At 45.9% G+C, this 19,964-nt stretch overlaps 1 protein-coding gene across 1 annotated transcript; it reads right to left on the bottom strand.

Annotated features, from left to right (window-relative positions):
* Positions 1-7,812: 7,812 nt before the first annotated feature.
* LOC144695444 (E3 ubiquitin-protein ligase TRIM69-like) lies at positions 7,813-18,893 on the bottom strand. Its single transcript, XM_078566330.1, has 5 exons — positions 18,886-18,893; positions 18,510-18,684; positions 16,493-16,515; positions 16,292-16,410; positions 7,813-8,345 (listed from the first exon to the last, which is right to left on the bottom strand). Exons 1-5 carry the CDS (start codon positions 18,891-18,893, stop codon positions 7,813-7,815), a joined length of 858 nt encoding a protein of 285 aa, XP_078422456.1.
* Positions 18,894-19,964: the final 1,071 nt, after the last annotated feature.

Raw genomic sequence — 19,964 nt, 5'->3', positions numbered from 1 at the left:
ACACGTGTAGTAGCTGCTGGCTGCTTTGTAAATAAACATCATGTTTCCACTCAGAAAGTTGTCTGTACATCACATCTATTACAAATAGGCGACTTGGCGACGCTACAACAGTTTATATCTGGGTCTAGCTTATAATCGACTTGAGTGAAAAGGAACAATCCTGCATTAGAGATTCTTGCTTCTGTACAGGTGAATACCAATGCTGCCATCGAGTCCAACTTTAAAACAGTTTCACCTGAAACAAGGGCCTCGTACCCATCCCCAAACCAGGTCAGAGTGAGTCCGGCGCTGAACTGGTGGCAAAGACCCTCTGCCCACTCTCTGTTTTAACCCCTTCCCTCTTACTGTTCTCATTGAATAGTAGTGAGTTCCTCATTCTAACCACTCTCGGGGTAAAGATGTTTCTCCTGAATTCCCTGTTGGATTTGTCCGTGACTCGCTAAATCAGTTCCTGCAGTTTAAAGGCAGCTGATGGGTCATTCATAGCAGTGCCAGCAGATGGCGGTACTGCTCCATTGTAAACTCCCTTCCCACCAACATGGGGAAACTGCCCATCAGGATGAGACAGTTCAAGGGGGATTTCAGGAAGTATTTCTTCACACAAAGGGTTAAACGTTATTAACCCAAAGTGAGTAAATGTGGTTAAGATACAGATCAGCTATGATCTAACTGAATGCTGGAACAGGTTGGAGGGGCTCAATGCTCTCCACCTTTTGTAAAATTGTCCAGTTTGGATTGAGGATCGCAGGATATTTTTTAAAAGACGAGAGATTTGCAAATGTTGGGAAACAGAGGGATTTGGGTGTCCATGAAGCACAGAAAGTTAACATGCAGATAGAGTGAACAATTGGGAAGGGAAATGGTACGTTAGACTTTATTACAATGGGGTTGAAATATAAGATTATAAGTCTTTTTGCAATTATACAGGGATTTGATGAGGCCACAGCTGGAGGACTGTGTACAGTTAGGAACATACGAAATAGGAACAGGAGTAGGGCATTTGGCCCCTCGAGCTTGCTCTGCCATTTGATAAGATCATGGCTGATCTGTTGGTATTTCTGATTCCACATTCCCATCTACCCCGATAACCTTTGACCCCTTTGCCTAACAAGAATCTATCTACCTCTGCCTTAAAAATATTCAATGACCCCACCTCCACCACCTTCTGAGACAGAGAGTTCCAAGTCACACAAGCTTCAGAGAAGAACTTTCTCCTCATCTCTGTCCTAAAAGGGTGACCCCTAATTTTAAAACAATGCCCCCTAGTTCTGGACTCACCCACAAGTGGAAACATCCTTTCCACATCCACCTTGTCAAGATCATTCAGGGTCTCGTATACTTCAATCAAATCACCCCTCACTCTTCTAAACTCCAGTGGAAACAAGCCCAGTCTGTCCAGCCTTTCCTCATAAAACAACCCACTCATTCCGGGTATCAATCTAGTAAACCACCTCTGAATCTGCCTCCAACACATTGACATCCTTCCTTAAATAAGGAGACCAGAACTGTTCACAGTATTTGAGACGTGGTCTCACCAATGTCCGATATAACTGAAGCATAACATCCTTACTTTTATGTTTAATTCCTCTCACAATATAGGAAAGCATTCCATTCGCCTTCTTAATTACTTGATGTACCTGCATACCAACTTTTTGTGACTCATTAACTAGAACAACTAGATCCCTCTGAACCTCGGAATTCTGCAGTCATTCTCTTTAAGTAATGCTCTGCTTTTTTTATTCTTCCGGCCAAAGTGAACAACTTCACATCTTCACACGTTATGCTCCATCTGCCAGATTTTTACCCCCTTACTCAACCTATCCATATCCGTCTGCAACCTCCTCATGTCCTATTAAGCTCCTTAGCTTAGACGTGTGCAATGAAGCTTCATTGAATTGAATTTTGGGATAAAGGGTTGTCCTATGAGGAGAGGTTGAGTATAATGGATCTACATTCTCTGATGTTTAGAAGAGTGAGAGCTGATCTCATTGAAACAGAGACAATTCTTAGAGGTCCTGACCGGGCAGCTGCTGAGACGGGTCTGGAACTAGGGGTTCACAGAGTCTGGATAAGGTGATAAACATTTAAGATTGAGATGAGGAGAAACTTCGTCGGGACCTGGAAAAATTTATTAATTTTGCTTCCAATCTCCACCCCTCCATCATTTTCACATGGTCCATCTGTGACACTTCCCTTCCCTTCCTTGACCTCTCTGTCTCAATTTCTGATGATAGACTGTCCACCAATATCTACTTCAAGCCTACCGACTCCCACAGCTGCCTCGACTACAACTCCTCACACCCCGCTTCCTGTAAGGACTCCATCCCATTCTCTCAGTTCCTTCGCCTCCGTCGCATCTGTTCTGATGACGCTACCTTCAAAAACAGTTCCTCTGACATGTCCTCCTTCTTCCTTAACCGAGGTTTTCCACCCACGGTGGTAGACAGGGCCCTCAACCGTGTCCGGCCCATCTCCAGCGCATCCACCCTCACGCCTTCTCCTCCACTCCCAGAAACATGATAGGGTCTCCCTTGTCCTCACTTATCACCCCACCAGCCTCCGCATTCAAAGGATCATCCTCCGCCATTTCCGCCAACTCCAGCATGATGCCACTACCAAACACATCTTCCCTTCACCCACCCTGGCGGCATTCCGTAGGGATCGTTCCCTCCGGGACACCCTGGTCCACTCCTCCATCACCCCCTACTCCTCAACCCCCACCTATGGCACCTCCCCATGCCCACGCAGAAGATGCAACACCTGCCCCTTCACTTCCTCTCTCCTCACCGTCCAAGGGCCCAAACACTCCTTTCAAGTGAAGCAACATTTCACTTGCATTTCCCCTAACTTAGTCTACTGCATTCGTTGCTCCCAATGCGGTCTCCTCTACATTGGAGAGACCAAACGCAAACTGGGCGACCGTTTTGCAGAACACCTGCGGTCTGTCCGCAAGAAAGACTATAACCTCCCGATCGCTTGCCATTTTAACACGCCACCCTGCTCTCTTACCCACATGTCTTTACTTGGCTTGCTGCATTGTTCCAGTGAAGCCCAACGCAAACTGCAGGAACAGCACCTGATCTTCCAACTAGGCACTTTAAAGCTTTCCAGGCTGAATATTGAATTCAACAACTTTAGATCTTAAACTCCGTCCCCCATCCCCACCCCCTTCCAGTTTCTTCCCCCTCCCTTTTGTCTTTTCCAATAATTTATATAGATTTTTCTTTTCCCACCTATTTCCATTATTTTTAAATCTATAACTGTAATACCCTGATGTCAGTCTTTCCACCCCACCCCCACTAGAGCTGTACCTTGAGTGTCCTGCCATCCATTCTTAATTAGCACAAATTCTTAGATAATATCACCACCTTTAACCCCCGCTTGTTCCTTTTGTCAGTGACATCTTTTGATTATCTGCTCCTATCATGCCTGCTTGTCCCTACAACCACACCCACCCAATTTCTCTCCACCAACCCCACCACCAACCCCCCCCACCCCTCCCCCTCCCCCCCCCCCCCCCCCCCCGCCCCCCCCACCAACCTTAAACCAGTTTATATTTCACCCCTCCCCTAACTTTACTCAGTTCTGCCGAAGGGTCATGAGGCCTCAAAATGTCAACTCTTTTCTTCTCCGCCGATGGTGCCAGACCTGCTGAGTTTTTGCAGGTAATTCTGTTTTTGTTTTGGATTTCCAGAATCCGCAGTAGTTTTTTGTTTTTATTTATATGAGGGGAAACTTCTTCACTCAGAGAGTTGTGAATCTTTGGAATTCTCTGTCCCAGTGAGCTGTCAATGAGTAAATTCAACACCGAGATCGATATATTCTTGGTTACAAAGAGAATGAAGCGACAGGGGGATAGGGTGAGAAAGTGGATTTGATGTTGATGTTCAGCCAGGCTCTTACTGAATGGCCATGTGTCCTACTCCTGTATCTATTTCTTATATTCTCCTTCCTCATTCTTTCTACTCATTCTCTCAATCAACAATCAGCACACCCGGTGTCAGTCCAGTCTACAAATAAAACATTTATTAACTGGAGAAAATGAATTCAGATTCACAATAAGATTGATTTTATTCATTCATGGGATGTGAGGGTGACTGGTTAGGCCAGCATTTATTGCCCATCTCTAATTGCCCTTTGTTTAGAGGGCACTTAAAATTCAACCACATTGCTGTTGGTCTGGAGTCACACACAGGCCAGAGCAGGTAAGGACAGCAGAATTTCCTTCACTAAAGGACATTAGTGAACTAGATGGGCTTTTTTGACAATCAGCAATGGATTTATAGACATCATCAGACTTTTAATTCCAGATTTTTATTGAATTCAAATTTCACCCTCTGCTGTAGGGGAATTTAATCCCCAGGTTCCCAGATCATTCCCCTTTGTCACTGGAATACTAGCCCAGTGGCAATACCACTAAACCACCACCTCCCCACAGCTTGGGAGTGGGACACAGTTAGCACAATCAGGGGGTTATTTCATTTCATTTTATTTCAGTCCAATGTGTCTGGGTCCCAGTCGGTTCAGAGAGGGTCAGATAGGGACGGGTAGAGAATGTGAATTAATTGTACAGAGTAAACAACCACAACAAACACATTCAGTCCCCCACAGCACAGGGCGGAGAATCGGGGAACCGTGATCTTCTCGGGCAGTGGGGCAGGCGGCTCACCACAGCTCCGACTTCAGAAACCATGCCCACTGTGTTAACCCCACTGGGTTAACCCCACTGTGTTAACCCCCACTGTGTGAACCCCGCTGTGTTAACCCCACTGTGTTACCCCCCACTGTGTTAACCCCACTGTGTTAACCCCACTGTGTTAACCCCCACTGTGTTAACCCCACTGTGTTAACCCCCACTGTGTGAACCCCGCTGTGTTAACCCCACTGTGTTACCCCCCACTGTGTTAACCCCACTGTGTTAACCCCACTGTGTTAACCCCCACTGTGTTAACCCCGCTGTGTTAACCTCACTGTGATAACCCCACTGTGTTAACCCCACTGTGTTAACTCCGCTGTGTTAACCCCACTGTTAAGCCCCACTGTGTTAACCCCACTGTGTTAATCCCGCTGTGTTAACCCCGCTGTGTTAACATCGGTGTGTTAACCCCGCTGTGTTACCCCCGCTGTGTTAACCCCACTGTGTTAACCTCACTGTGTTAACCCCACTGGGTTAACCCCCACTGTGTTAACCCCGCTGTGTTTACCCCTCTGTGTTAACCCCCACTGTGTTAACCCCACTGTGTTAACCCCACTGTGTTAACCTCACGGTGTTAACCCCGCTGTGTTAACCTTGCTGTATTAACCCTGCTGTGTTAACCCCACTGTGTTAACTCCACTGTGTTAACCTCACTGTGTTAACCTCACTGTGTTAACCTCACTGTGATAACCCCACTGTGTTAACCCCACTGTGTTAACTCCGCTGTGTTAACCTCACTGTTAAGCCCCACTGTGTTAACCCCACTGTGTTAACCCCCACTGTGTTAACCCCACTGTGTTAACCCCACTGTGTTAACCCCACTGTGTTAACCCCACTGTGTTAACCTCATTGTGTTAACCCCGCTGTGTTAACCCCACTGTGTTAACTCCACTGTGTTAACCTCGCTGTGTTAACCTCGCTGTGTTAACCTCACTGTGTTAACCCCACTGTGTTAACCTCACTGTGTTAACCTCACTGTGTTAACCCCACTGTGTTAACCCCACTGTGTTAACCCCACTGGGTTAACCCCCACTGTGTTAACCCCGCTGTGTTTACCCCTCTGTGTTAACCCCCACTGTGTTAACCCCACTGTGTTAACCCCACTGTGTTAACCTCACGGTGTTAACCCCGCTGTGTTAACCTCGCTGTATTAACCCTGCTGTGTTAACCCCACTGTGTTAACTCCACTGTGTTAACCTCACTGTGTTAACCTCACTGTGTTAACCTCACTGTAATAACCCCAGTGTGTTAACCCCACTGTGTTAACTCCGCTGTGTTAACCTCACTGTTAAGCCCCACTGTGTTAACCCCCACTGTGTTAACCCCACTGTGTTAACCCCACTGTGTTAACCCCACTGTGTTAACCCCACTGTGTTAACCCCGCTGTGTTAACCCCACTGTGTTAACTCCACTGTGTTAACCTCGCTGTGTTAACCTCGCTGTGTTAACCTCACTGTGTTAACCCCACTGTGTTAACCTCACTGTGTTAACCTCACTGTGTTAACCCCACTGTGTTAACCCCACTGTGTTAACCTCACTGTGTTAACTCCACTGTGTTAACCTCGCTGTGTTAACCTCACTGTGTTAACCCCACTGTGTTAACCTCGCTGTGTTAACCCCACTGTGTTAACCCCACTGTGTTAACCTCGCTGTGTTAACCCCACTGTGTTAACCTCACTGTGTTAACCCCACTGTGTTAACCCCACTGCGTTAACCTCACTGTGTTAATCCCACTGTGTTAACCCCACTGTGTTAACCCCGCTGTGTTAACCCCGCTGTGTTAACCTCACGGTGTTAACCCTGCTTTGTTAACCTCACTGTGTTAACCCCACTGTGTTAACCTCACTGTGTTAACCCCACTGTGTTAACCTGGCTGTGTTAACCAAACTGTGTTAACCCCGCTGTATTAACCTCACGGTGTTAACCCCACTGTGTTAACCTCACTGTTTTAACCTCACTGTGTTAACCCCGCTGTGTTAACCTCACTGTGTTAGCCCCGCCGTGTTAACCCCACCGTGTTAACCTCGCTGTGTTAACCTCACTGTGTTAACCACACTGTGTTAACCTCACTGTGTTAACCTCACTGTGTTAACCTCACTGTGTTAACCCCACTGTGTTAACCTCACTGTGTTAACCTCACCGTGTTAACCTCACCGTGTTAACCCCACCGTGTTAACCTCACCGTGTTAACCTCACTGTGTTATCCCCACTATGTTAACCCCACTGTGTTAACCTCACTATGTTTATCTCACTGTGTTAACCCCAGTGTGTTAACCCCACTGTGTTTATCTCAGTGTTAACCCCATGGTGTTTATCTCACTGTTTTAACCCTGCTGTGTTATCCTCACTGTGTTAACCCCACTGTGTTAACCTCATTGTGTTAACCTCACCGTGTAAATCCCACTGTGTTAACCTCACTGTGTTAACCACACTGTGTTAACCTCACTGTGTTAACCTCACCGTGTTAACCCCACTGTGTTAACCTCACTGTGTTAACCCCACTGTGTTAACCTCACTGCGTTAACCTCACCGTGTTAACCCCACCGTGTTAACCTCACCGTGTTAACCTCACTGTGTTAACCTCACTGTGTTAACTCCACTGTGTTAACCCCACTGTGTTAACCTCACCGTGTTAACCTCACCGTGTTAACCCCACCGTGTTAACCTCACTGTGTTAACCACACTGTGTTAACCTCACTGTGTTAACCCCACTGTGTTAACCCCACTGTGTTAACCTCCCTGTGTTAACCCCACTGTGTTAACCTCACTGTGTTAACATCACCGTGTTAATCCCACTGTGTTAACCTCACCGTGTTAACCTCACTGTGTTAACCCCATTGTTAACCCCACTGTGTTAACCCCGCTGTGTTCACCTGTGTTAACCTCACTGTGTTACCCTCACTGTGTTAACCTCACTGTGTTAACCCCAGATTGTTAACCCCACTGTGTTTATCTCACTGTGTTAACCCCACAGTGTTTATCTCACTGTGTTAACCCCACTGTGTTAACCTCATTGTGTTAACCCCACTGTGTTAACCTCACTGTGGTAACCTCACTGTGCTAAACTCACTGTTTCAACCCCAATGTGTTAGCCTCACTCTGTTAACCCCACTGCCTTAACTGCGGAGCAGTCTGAGTGGGTCAGTGTTATCACTAGTTTTACTCTTACAAGGATTAAAAATGGGATAGAGTTTCTCAGTGAATGTGTTAGTGAATGTGTGCAGGTGAGACATGTCTTCAGCATCGTAAAATGACACTCGTCCTCCCTCATAGTCCAGGTAAACTCCCAACTTCCGGGGTTTCACTTTCAGCTGGGAGATGACATCTGGGATTTTCAATGATTTGCATTCAGGAAGTCGGGCGATGACCCAGAATCCATTATCAGGTGAAGGAATGATTCTTCCTTTCCTCTTGATAGACTCTCTGCAAACACCAACAATCCACTTAGACTTCTTTCCAAGACCCACCTCCCAGTAATGTCTCCCTGATGTGAAACTCTGTGAGCTCAAAACATAAAAATAGCAATCAAATCTCTGTGGCTGATCAGGAAGATTTTGCTTCTCGTTTATGCGGCTCACACTGGTCAGATCCTGGGAAATGCTGAGTAGATTGTTTGCTGTCTCTGGGTCCAGGGTGAGAGATGCTGGAACTGGAAGGGAACACGAATGGGAAGCTGTTACTATAAGAAAAACAGGAGTGAATCAGGAGACGTGTACAGACGGTGATGGGACATCAGCACTTCCCTCAGCCCCAGAACTGTGGAAGATCAGAGACAGAGAGCCTGAAGAAATGTCTCCCCATTCCCTCAGCCCTATTTACTCAGCACCGATCTGCATCAATTTATATAAAATAAAGAGCTCGCTCCAGTACAACTCAGCTGTGACAAGTTGTAGGAACTCGGTCCCCGTCCCTGAGCCCAGCCTGCTGGATTCTGACACTTTCTGGCCAATGTTGATAACTTCAAAACTCTGCTGCCCACACCCTAACTCCCACTGAGACCCATTCACCCACCACCCGCGTGCTCACTGACCCATATCGCCTTCTGGACCAGCAACGTCTCAAACTTCAAATTCCCCCTCCCGTGTCTACATTGGCTCCACCCTCTTTATCTCTGTGACCTCCTCCAGCTCTACAACCCCCTCTGCGATCTCAGTCAGGACAAGGGGGAGGGCTCTGCTGCTCTTCCTCAAACTCCTGCCACGGTCCCACGGATCTCCAGCTAAGAAGGTGCAAAGCCTCAGCTCAGAGACGGGGCTGCAGCACTTCCTCAGTCCTGCACCGGAGTGTGAGTCTGGATTTTCTGCACAAGGTTCTGGGATGGAGCTTAAATTTGCTCCTTCTGACTCTGACTCAGTCCTTGACCCAGCGATGAGGTAACATGGCCGTCAGCCAAATTCCCACCAGGACTTCCACTCCATGGGAGGAGAGAGACCAGTGGAAAACGCAGATCCAAATTGCCGAGAATGGCTCGAGTTATCTCAATAAAATGGCTGCTCTGAAACTTCCTTGGAGATTCCCTGGTCTCCGTGGCAACAGGTGAACAGTGGAATTCACTCGGAACCAGTTTGTGAAGAATATTGAGGGCTGGAACTTTGAGCCGGGCCTAACAGACCGATAGACAGAAAGATATAGAATAAAAGGGACAGGAGAGTACATAAGAACAGACGAATTAGGAACAGGAGTAGGCCACTCGGCCCTTTCAGCCTGCTCCCCCATTCAATGCGATCATGGCTGATCTGATGAACAACAAGTGTATGAAACTGGCTGAGTGACAGGAGACAGGGAAGTGGTGAACGGCTGTTTTTCAGGCTGGGGGAAGATTTAGGCCGGAATTTCCCGACCCCTCCCGTCAGCCGGATCTTCCGGACCCACCGGAGCCAATGGCTGTTTGAAATGGCTCGGCACATCCGCTGCCGGGGCAACGCGCCACCGGGAGGCTGGAAAATCCCGACTGTACAGCGGGATTCCACAGGGGGCAGCGTTAGGACCCCAGCTCTTCCTGATGTACATTAATGGCCGAACCCTTGATGTCCGGGGCACAGTTTCAAAATGACACGGAACTTGGAAATATTGTGAACTGTGAGGAGGAGAGTGTAGAAGCTCAAAAGGACATGGACAGGCTGTTAGGATGGGCGGACAAGGGGAAGATGAAGTTGAATGCTGAGGAATGTGAAGTGATTCATTTTGGTAGGGAAAACATGGAGAGATGAAAAACATAAAGGGAACAATTGTAAAGGGGGTGCAGGAGCAGAGAGGCCTGGGAGTATAGGTGCATAAATCATTGAAGGTGGCAGGGCAGGTTGAGAGAGCGGTTAGGAGAGCACGCAGCGTCCCAGGCTTCAGCAATAGGGGCATAGAGTACGAGAGGAAGGATATTATGCTAGACTTGTATAAAACACTGGCTCAGTCTCAACTGGAGATTTGTGTCCAGTTCTGAGGACCACACTTTAGGACTATGCAAGGGCATTAGAGAGGGTGCAGAAAAGATTCACCGGGTCCCAGGGATGCAGTGCTTCAGTTATGTAGAAGATGAGAGAAGTTGGGGCTGTTCTCCTTCGAGGAGGTTGAGAGGAGATTTGTTGGATGTGCTCAAAATCATGAGGGATCTGGACAAAGTAGATCGGGAGAAACTGTTCCCATTGGTGGAAGAATTGAGGACCAGTGGGCACAAATATATTTTTATTATTCATTCATGGGATGTGGGCGTCGCTGGCTAGGCTAGCATTTATTGTCCATCCTTAACTGCACTTGTTCAGGGGGCATTTTTAAGAGTCAACCACATTGCTGTGGGGCTGGAGTCACATGTAGGCCAGACCAGATAATGGCAGCAGATTTGCTTCCCTAAAGGACATTAGTGAACAAGATGGGTTTTTAAAACAATCGCCAATGGTTCCGTGGTAACCCACATAAAATTCCAGATTTGTATTGAATTCAATTTGCACCATCTGCTGTGATGGGATTTGAACCCAGGTCCCCAGAGCATTACCCTGGGTCTCTGGGTTACTAAGGTGAGGCAAACACACAAAACAAACAACAGCAGCAGGAATAAAACCTTTCTCACGCAGTGAGTGTTTAGGATCTGGAATGCACTGCGATGGAATCCATTTCACTCCTGGCTTTCATAGAGAATGAACATTATCTGAAGAGGAAACATTTACAGGACTATGTAGGAAAGTGGAAGGGTGGGACTGGCTAATTGTTCTTGCAGTGAGCCAGCACAAGCACAATGGGCCGAATGATCTCCTCCTGTGTTGTAAACATTTGGTGGTTCTCTGATTCACAGAAAGAGGCCATTTCAGACCAGCGTGTGAGTGCCGGTTGATAAAGAGCCATCTAGCCTAATCCTGCTTTCCAGTTCCTTGTCTGTAACCCTGCCGGCTATGGCACTGTCAGTGCATACCTGATTATTTTGTGAATAGTATGAGGGTTTTTGCAACAAGCATCCTTTCAGGCTGTGAGTTCCAGAAACAGAGCACACTCTGGGTGAAAATAATCCCCTTTAACCCTCCCATCTCTTACCCTATATCTATTCCCCCTGATTATAGACCCCTCAGACAATGGGAATAGGGTCTTCCAACCACTCTATCTAGACCCCTCATAATTTTACACACTTTAATTCGGTCTCCCCTCAGCCTCCTCTGATCCAAGAAAACAACCCCAGTCTATCCAATCTTTCCTCATAACTCAAGTTCTCTAATCCACCCATCACCCTTGTTAATCTCCTCAATAACCTCTCCATTGCATTGACCAGAACTATACAAAGTACTCTGGCTGTGGACTAACTAGTGTTTAACACAGTTTTTGCATTACCTTCCAGCTGTGATTTTCTATCCCTTAGTCAATACAGGAGAGAATCTAGTATGTTGTCTTAACCACCTTATCTACCTGTCCTGCTACCATCAGGGATCTCTGGACATAAATTCCAAGGCACTCTGTTCCTCTTCACCCCTCAGTATGTTAGCATTTATTGTATATCCCCTTGCCATGTCTGCCCTTTACAAATACATTAACCTCACATTTCCTTGAGAATTCCAAAATCTTTACAGTGCAGAAGGAGGCCATTCAGCCCATCGAGTCTGCACTGGCTCACTGAAAGACCATTCTACCCATTCCCACTCCTGCCTTATCCCCCTAACCTTACGCATTCTTTCCTTTCTGGTATAAATCCAATTCGCATTTGAATACCTCGATCGAACCTGCTTCCACCACCCTCTCAGGCAGTTTGTTCCAGACTCCAACCACCCTTTGGGTGAAAAAAATTTTCCTACCATCACTTCTCCTCCCTTTGCCAATTATTTTGAATCTGTTCCCTCTAGTTCTTGATGTATTCTTGAGCGGGAACTGTTCCTCACTATTTACCCTGTCCATACCCCTCAGCATCTTGAATACCTCCATCAAGTATCCTCTCAACCTTCTTTTCGCAAAGGAAAACAATTCCAACCTCTCCAATCTATCCTCATAGCAACAGTTGTTTATTCCTTGAATCATTCTTGAGAATACCCTCTGTACTCACTCCAATACCTTCACTTCCTTCCTCAAGTATGGTGCCCAGAACTGGACGCAGTACTCCAGATGAGGTCTAACTAGTGTCTTATACAAATTCTTACACTCCCCTATTAATGTCCCTATTAATGAAGCTGAATATACTGTATGCTTTATTAACTGATCTCTCTATAGGCCCTGCCATCTTCAATGAGCTTTGTACATATATATCAAGGTCCCTCTGTTCCTGCACCTCCTTTAGAGCCTCTTCCTTTATTTTTTACTCTCCCTCCACAGTCTTCCTGAGAAAATGGACCACCTCACACTTCTCTGCATTAAACTTCATTTGCCACTTGTCTGCCCAATCCACCACAATGTTTTCAACTTTCGTATCATCTGCAAATTTTGAAATCATGCCCTGAATACCACAGTCTAGACAATTAATATATATCAGGAGGAGAAAGGGTCCCAACACTGACCCCTGGGGAAATCCACTGCAGACCATACTCCAATCTGAAAAACAAACATTTATTACTTCTATTTGTTTTCTGTCATTCAGCCAATTCCTTATCCAAGTGCCTAGCCTGAACTGAATTCCATTTACTACAAGACAAAGTCCTGAGGAAGAGACAAAAGGTGAAGTCTAACAAAATTGGCAGTTCCTGTCCTTGGTCACAGGAGGGGTCTGGCACACAGAGTGAGGGGAAATGTATCAGCCTTGACAATGGGACACGTGGGGCCCCAATCGGTGGGTCTGTGCTGATATCTGGTGATCTCGCTTTGAAATGACTGAAGATCATTAAATTCAGATCTTTTTCTTAACCTGGTGGCATGAAAATAGCCAACAATATACCAACAACAACACCTGGGGTCATCCAGTGTGGTAGAAAAGCAGGGGGCCAAAGGGAGGGAGGAACTTAAACAACCATGATCACCAGAGAACAACTATCAGGAAAACTGATGGGACTAAGGGCTGACAAGTTCCCTGGAACCAAAGGTCTGCATCCTAGGGTCTTAAAGGAAGTGGCTGCAGGGATAGCTGATGCATTGGTTGTAATCTTCCGAAATTCCCTAGTTTCTGGGAAGGATCCAGAAAATTGGAAAACTGCAAATTTAGCACAATTGATCAAAAAAGGTGCCAGACAGAAAGCAGGAAAACAGGAATATATAGGCCAGTTAGTCGAACATATGTCACTCGCAAAATGCTAAAATCTATTACAAAGGAGGTAGTAGCAAGACATTTAGAAAATCATAATACAATCAGCAGAGTCAATCTAGGTTTCTGGAAGGAAAATTGTGTTTGACAAATTTATTAGACTTTTTGAAGGATGTGGATAAATGGATAAAAGGGATATGGATGATGGATAAAAGGGAACCAGTAGTTGTTGGGTAACACATTTGATGAATTTTTTGAGGAGGTGACCAGGTGTGTAGATGAGGGTAGTGCAGTTGTTGTAGTTTACATGGATTTCAGCAAAGCCTTTGACAAGGTCCCACATGGGAGATTTATAAAGAAGGCAAATGCACATGGGATACAGGGTAATTTAATAAGGTGGATTCAAAATTGGCTTAGTTGTAGGAGACAGAGGGTGATGAAAGAAGGATGCTATAGTGCCTGGAAGCCAGTGTCCAGTGGCGTACCACAGGGATCTGTGCTGGGTCCCCTCTTATTTCGTCATTTATATAAATGACATAGATGACTATGTGGTGGGAGGATTAATAAATTTGCGAATGAGACAAAGATTGGTCGGGTGGTTAACAGTGAGGTTGAGTGTCTTGGGCTACAGGAAGATATAGATGGACTGGTCAAATTGGCAGATAAGTGGCAGTCGGAATTTAACCCTGAAAAGTGTGAGGTGGTACATTTTGGAAATGAGTAATTTGACAAGGAAGTATTCAATGAATAGCAAGACACAAGGAAGTTCTGAGGAACAAAGGGACCTTGGCATGTGTGTCCATAGATCTCTGAAGGCGGAGGGGCATGTTAGTGGGGTGGTGAAAAAGGCATATGGGACACTTTCCTTTATCAATCGAGGGATAGATTACTAAAGTATGGAGGTCATGCTGGAGTTGTATAGAACCTTGGTGAGGCCACAGCTGGATACTGTGTGCAGTTCTGGTCGCCACATTATAGGAAGGATGTGATTGCACTGGAGGGTGTGCACAGGAGGTTCACCAGGATGTTGTCTGGGATGAAACATTTAGGTTATGAAGAGAGGTTGAATCGACTTGGGTTGTTTTCTTTGGAGCAGAGAAGACAGAGCGGCGACCTGATCAAGGTGTGCAAGATTATGAAATGTTGTCCAATCATGGAATCACACCTAATGTTGGAAGCTGTGTTTTGAGTTTTACAAGCTCGGGCTGGTTGTGTACGGTAATCTAGACTGGGCACATTTCAGGGCCGAAAGTGACCACTTTGGGCCCGTTCATGAGTTTGTGCGGTGTACAGCACAAAATGATCCTAACAGGGTGGCCATTATCCCACAGGATGCGTTTGATTTTCCCGATTTCAGCATCAAGCTCGCATGGTGAGCAAATGGCTCAGGCCCCATTTACAAGGTTACCGATAAGACCAATGTTATAGCGAGAGGAAGTGTAACAATCCCAACCTGTATATTGACCAGTGAAGGTAAGTTTGCTGTAGACTGTGGTAGAGAATCCCCTGGCAGCTTCCTCAACTACTACGTTATGAAAGGGGATTTCATTTGACTGTTTTATTTCAAAGGTGAATTTGAGTGCAGGATGGAGACATTAAGACATGTGAGGAAATTATTACTTGCAGCTGCGGATTTAAATACGGCGAAGATATCATCCACATATGTGCGAAGCATTAAGCTGATACCCAATTTAAGATTGTCAGTCGGGCTTGCAGCATGTACTGGAAGCGACATATATTAATACACAGGGCCCTTTTCTTTGCAGACAGAAAGGACATGGACACACAATACGCCTGTTTCAGATCAACAAAATAAGTCACTGGTTCGTCCCTCAGGGCAATGCTTTGACCAATCAGAGTCAAGCTACCTGGTTTAAATTTCAAACAATGCTTGGCAGTTAAATGTCATTCACCATCAACTGGTACAATCTCCATGGCAATGCCTCTACCAATCAGATTCCACTTGCCAACCAAACAGTACCCTCCTCTTCTACAGTATAAATTCGTTGTTTTCCCTTAAACTGTTTATTTTGAGAATTGTCCTGATGAGTGCAAGATGAAAAGCTTTGACAAATATCACTTTTGTCAGCTATACTCAAGTTCTGTACTACCATACAAACATTATTTAAACGGAGAGAGACTGCAGAATGCTGCAGTACAGGGCATCTGGGTGTCCTTGTACATGAATCACAAAAGGCTAACATGCAGGTACGGCAATTAATTAGTCAGGCAAATGGAATTTTGGCCTTCATTGCAAGAGGGATGGAGGATAAAAGGAATGGAGTCTTGCTCCATTTATACAGGGCATTGGTGAGACCCCATCTGGAACACTGTGAACAGTACTGATCTCCTTACTTAGGAAGGATATAGTTGCTTTGGAAGCAGTTCAGAGATGGTTCACTCGGCTGATTCCCGGGATGAAGAGGATGTCTTATGAGCAATAGTTTAGCAGGTTGGGCCTATACTCATTGGAGTTCAGAAGAATGAGAGGTGATCTTATTGAAGCATATAAGATTTTGTGGAGGTTTGGCAGGGTAGCTGCTGGGAGGATATTTCTTCCATTGGGGGAATCTAAAGATAGGCAACATAGGTTTATAATAAGGGGTTTGGCATTTAAGATGGAGTTGAAGAGAAATTTCTTCTCTCAGAGGGTCATTAGTATTTGGAATTCTCTTCCACAGAGAGCAGTGGAGGCTGGGTAATTGAATATATTTAAGGCTGAGTTAGACAGATTTTTTTGATTGACAAGGGAGTTAAGGGATATGAGGGGGACAGGCAGGAAAGGGGAGTTTAGGCCACAATCAGATCAGCCATGATCTTATCGGATGGTGGAGTAGGCTCAATGGGCCGAATGGCCTACTCCTGCTCTTATGCCTTACCATCCTATGGTCAGTGTATCAAACCTCATTAGTCACATGGATAACAGTAGGGAGAAGGTGATATACAGAGAATGATACCTGGGGAAATCACTGCTCTCATTTCCCTCCACACATTGATGTATTTGAATGGTTCATCAACTATATCCACAGGTAACTGCGTGGAGGCAGATCCAGGATTGTGAAACTCCATCTGACTCCTGTAAAATCAGCCCTGGAAATCAGTCCATGTTAGAGAGACAACAGTGAACAAATCACAACAGTTTCTGTAAATCTGCTTACCTCTTCAAAAGAACTTGAATGTCCTGAGGGGAAAGAAACAGGATAGATATTACCGAGGCAGATTAAAGTGATGTTGATGTAAATCTCTTAGAAAAGTTATGAAGAGGGACAGAATCAAGAATTTTACTTTTTCACTTCATTCCCATTTGACCTCATCTTGTCCATGAGACCCACCTCCTGTTCCCTCCATCCTATTCCCACTAAATTACTGATCCCCCAACTTCCGCTCCTCATCCCCAAATTAGCCGATGTTGTAAACCGTTCACACTCATGGAGTGTTGTGTGTCTCTCCTTTAAATTTGTGTCAGCACCCCCTCCCCAAAAACAGCTCTTGACCCCACCATCCTTACAATCATCCATCCCATCGCCAATGTCGCTTTCCTCTCCAAAGTCCTTGATATCCTCCCAAATCCATGCCCATCTTTTCCAAAGTCCATGTTTGAATTCTGTTTGAATCCCTCCAATCGGGTTTTAACTCTGCCACAATACTGAAACAGCTCTTATGAAAATCAGAAATGAATGTGACTGAATAGCTGTCTGTGACGTAGGTAAACTTTCCCTCCTCATCTTTCTCCACCTGTCTGCAGTCTTTCATACGGTTGACCACAATATCCTCCTCCAACTCCTCTCCACTGTCGTCCAGCTGGATGGAAATTCTCTCATCTGGATCCATCCTTATCTATTTAATCTTAGCCAGAAAATCACCTGGATTCACTTCCCTTCTCACTCTAGCACCCTTACTTCTGATGTCCCCCAATGATCTTTCCTTGACCACCTCTTATATCTCATTTACATGCTGCCCCTTGGCACCATCTTCTGAAGGCACAGTGTTAGTTTTCACATGTATGCTGATGACACCCAGTTCTACCTCTCCACCACCTCTCCTAACTTTCCCACTGTTGCTAACTTGTCAAACTGCTTATCCGATATCCAGTTCTGGATGAACAGACATTTCCTTCAGTTAAATACTGGGAAGAGTGAAGTCATTGGTTTTGGTCCTCGCTCAAAACTCCATTCCCTAGTCTCTGATTCCATCCTTCTGACTGGCAATGGTCTGAGATTAAGTCAGTCTGTTCACAATCTTGGTGTCACATTCAAACGTGCGATGAGCTTCCAAACTCAAATTCCTGAAATATCACTAACATCACCTGTTTATCTCTGTAATAATACCTAACTTTGCCCCTGTCTCTGCTCATTAAACCCTCATCTACACCTCTAGACTGGACTATTCCAATGTACGCTTGGCTTGTCTCTCACATTCTAACCAACTTAAACTCTACCTACTCTGCTTCACCAGTGCACCCTAACCCCATCTTCAGAAGAGGCCTATCTGCACCAGTGTAAACTTCTCCAGTTCCCAGCCCTGCCCTCTCTGAGTCCAATCATCAATCAGTACCGTGGTTACACCATGTATAGGACTTGCACTGAGGTTGCCTCACCTCATTTCCATTGGACCCTGAAAGTTTGCCGAAAGAGAAAAGCATCCTAGCCATCAGATTGGGGCCTATCCCATGGCCCAGAGATTGAAAGTCAGTGTGTCAGCCCTCAGTCCCCCTGAATGTTTCAGGTTCCTACTTTCCTGGTCTCAGGGAGGGAGCTTGTTATTTTCATTCATTCGTCAGGCTTGGGCATCACTGGCTTGGCCAGCATTTATTGCCCAAGTTCAGAGAGCATTTAAGAGTCAACCACATTGCTGTGATCCTGGAGTAACATGTAGGGTAGATTAGGTAAGGACAGCAGATTTCCTTCCCCTAAAGTGCATTACTGAACCAGATGGGTTTTCACAACAATCAGTAATGGTTTCTTGATAATCATCAGACTTTTAATTCCACATGTTTATGGAATCAAATTTCACCATCTGCCTGTGGTGGAATTTAAACCCAGGTCACCACACCATTACCCTGGGAACACTAGTCTAGTGACAATGCCACTACTCTATTTACCTTCCTGCACTCCCACTGACAGATATTTAATTGTCCGGTCAGATTCCCTGTACAAGGGGAGAGACACTTTGTACCTTCAGGAGCTCTGGGGCCTCTTGTGTCTCCAGCCTCGATTTAAGATCTGTTATTGTTCCTTCAAGAGCAGACATTTGTTCCAAGGTTCTCTTTAAATTGTTCTCCATTTCCTCCAATATTTTATTGCTTTTTCGCTCCAACTCTGCTTTCACCAGTTCTTCCTTCTCAAACAGCCTTCTTAATTACTTGCTGTACCTGCACACCAACTTTTTGTGACTCATGAACTAGAACACCTAGATCCCTCTGAACCTCGGAATTCTGCAGTCGTTCTTTTTAAGTGATGCTCTGCTTTTTTTATTCTTCCGGCCAAAGTGAACAACTTCACATCTTCACACGTTATGCTCCATCTGCCAGATTTTTCCCCCCTTACTCAACCTCCTCATGTCCTATTAAGCTCCTTACCTTAGAGGTGTACAATGAAGCTTTATTGAATTGAATTTTGGGATGAAAGGGTTGTCCTGTGAGGAAAGGTTGAGCACAATGGATCTACATTCCCTGACGTTTAGAAGTGTGAGAGCTGATCTCATTGAAACAGAGACAATTCTTAGAGGTCCTGACAGGGCAGCTGCTGAGACGGGTCTGGAACTAGGGGTGACAGAGTCTGGATAAGCTGATGAACATTTACGGTTGAGATGAGGAGAAACTTCGTCGGGACCTGGAAAAATTTATTAATTTTGCTTCCAATCTCCACCCCTCCATCATTTTCACATGGTCCATCTCTGACACTTCCCTTCCCTTCCTTGACCTCTCTGTCTCAATTTCTGATGATAGACTGTCCACCAATATCCATTACAAGCCTACCGACTCCCACAGCTACGTCGACTACAGCTCCTCACACCCCGCTTCCTGTAAGGACTCCATCCCATTCTCTCAGTTCCTTCGCCTATGTCGCATCTGTTCTGATGACGCTACCTTCAAAAGTATATCCTCTGACATGTCCTCCTTCCTTAACCGAGGTTTTCCACCCACGGTGGTTGACAGGGCCCTCAACCCTGTCCGGCCCATCTCCCGCGCATTCGCGCTCACACCTTCGCCTCCCTTCCAGAAACATGATAGGGTCCCCCTTGTCCTCACTTATCACCCCACCAGCCTCCGCATTCAAAGGATCATCCTCCGCCATTTCCGCCAACTCCAGCATGATGCCACCGCCAAACACATCTTCCCTTCACCCCTCCGGCGGCATTCCGTAGGGACCGTTCCCTCCGGGACACCCTGGTCCACTCCTCCATCACCACCTACTCCTCAACCCCCACCTATGGCACCTCCCCATGCCCATGCAGAAGATGCAACACCTGCCCCTTCACTTCCTCTCTCCTCACCGTCCAAGGGCCCAAACACTCCTTTCAAGTGAAGCAGCATTTCACTTGCATTTCCCCTAACTTAGTCTACTGCATTTGTTGCTCCCAATGCGGTCTCCTCTACATTGGAGAGACCAAACGCAAACTAGGCGACCG

The sequence above is a fragment of the Cetorhinus maximus genome, chromosome 21, assembly GCF_964194155.1.
Source record: "Cetorhinus maximus chromosome 21, sCetMax3.hap1.1, whole genome shotgun sequence".
In the NCBI taxonomy this organism is placed as follows: domain Eukaryota; kingdom Metazoa; phylum Chordata; class Chondrichthyes; order Lamniformes; family Cetorhinidae; genus Cetorhinus; species Cetorhinus maximus.
Note: the sequence above shows the minus strand (reverse complement) of the source record. Positions and strands in the feature narration are given on the sequence as shown.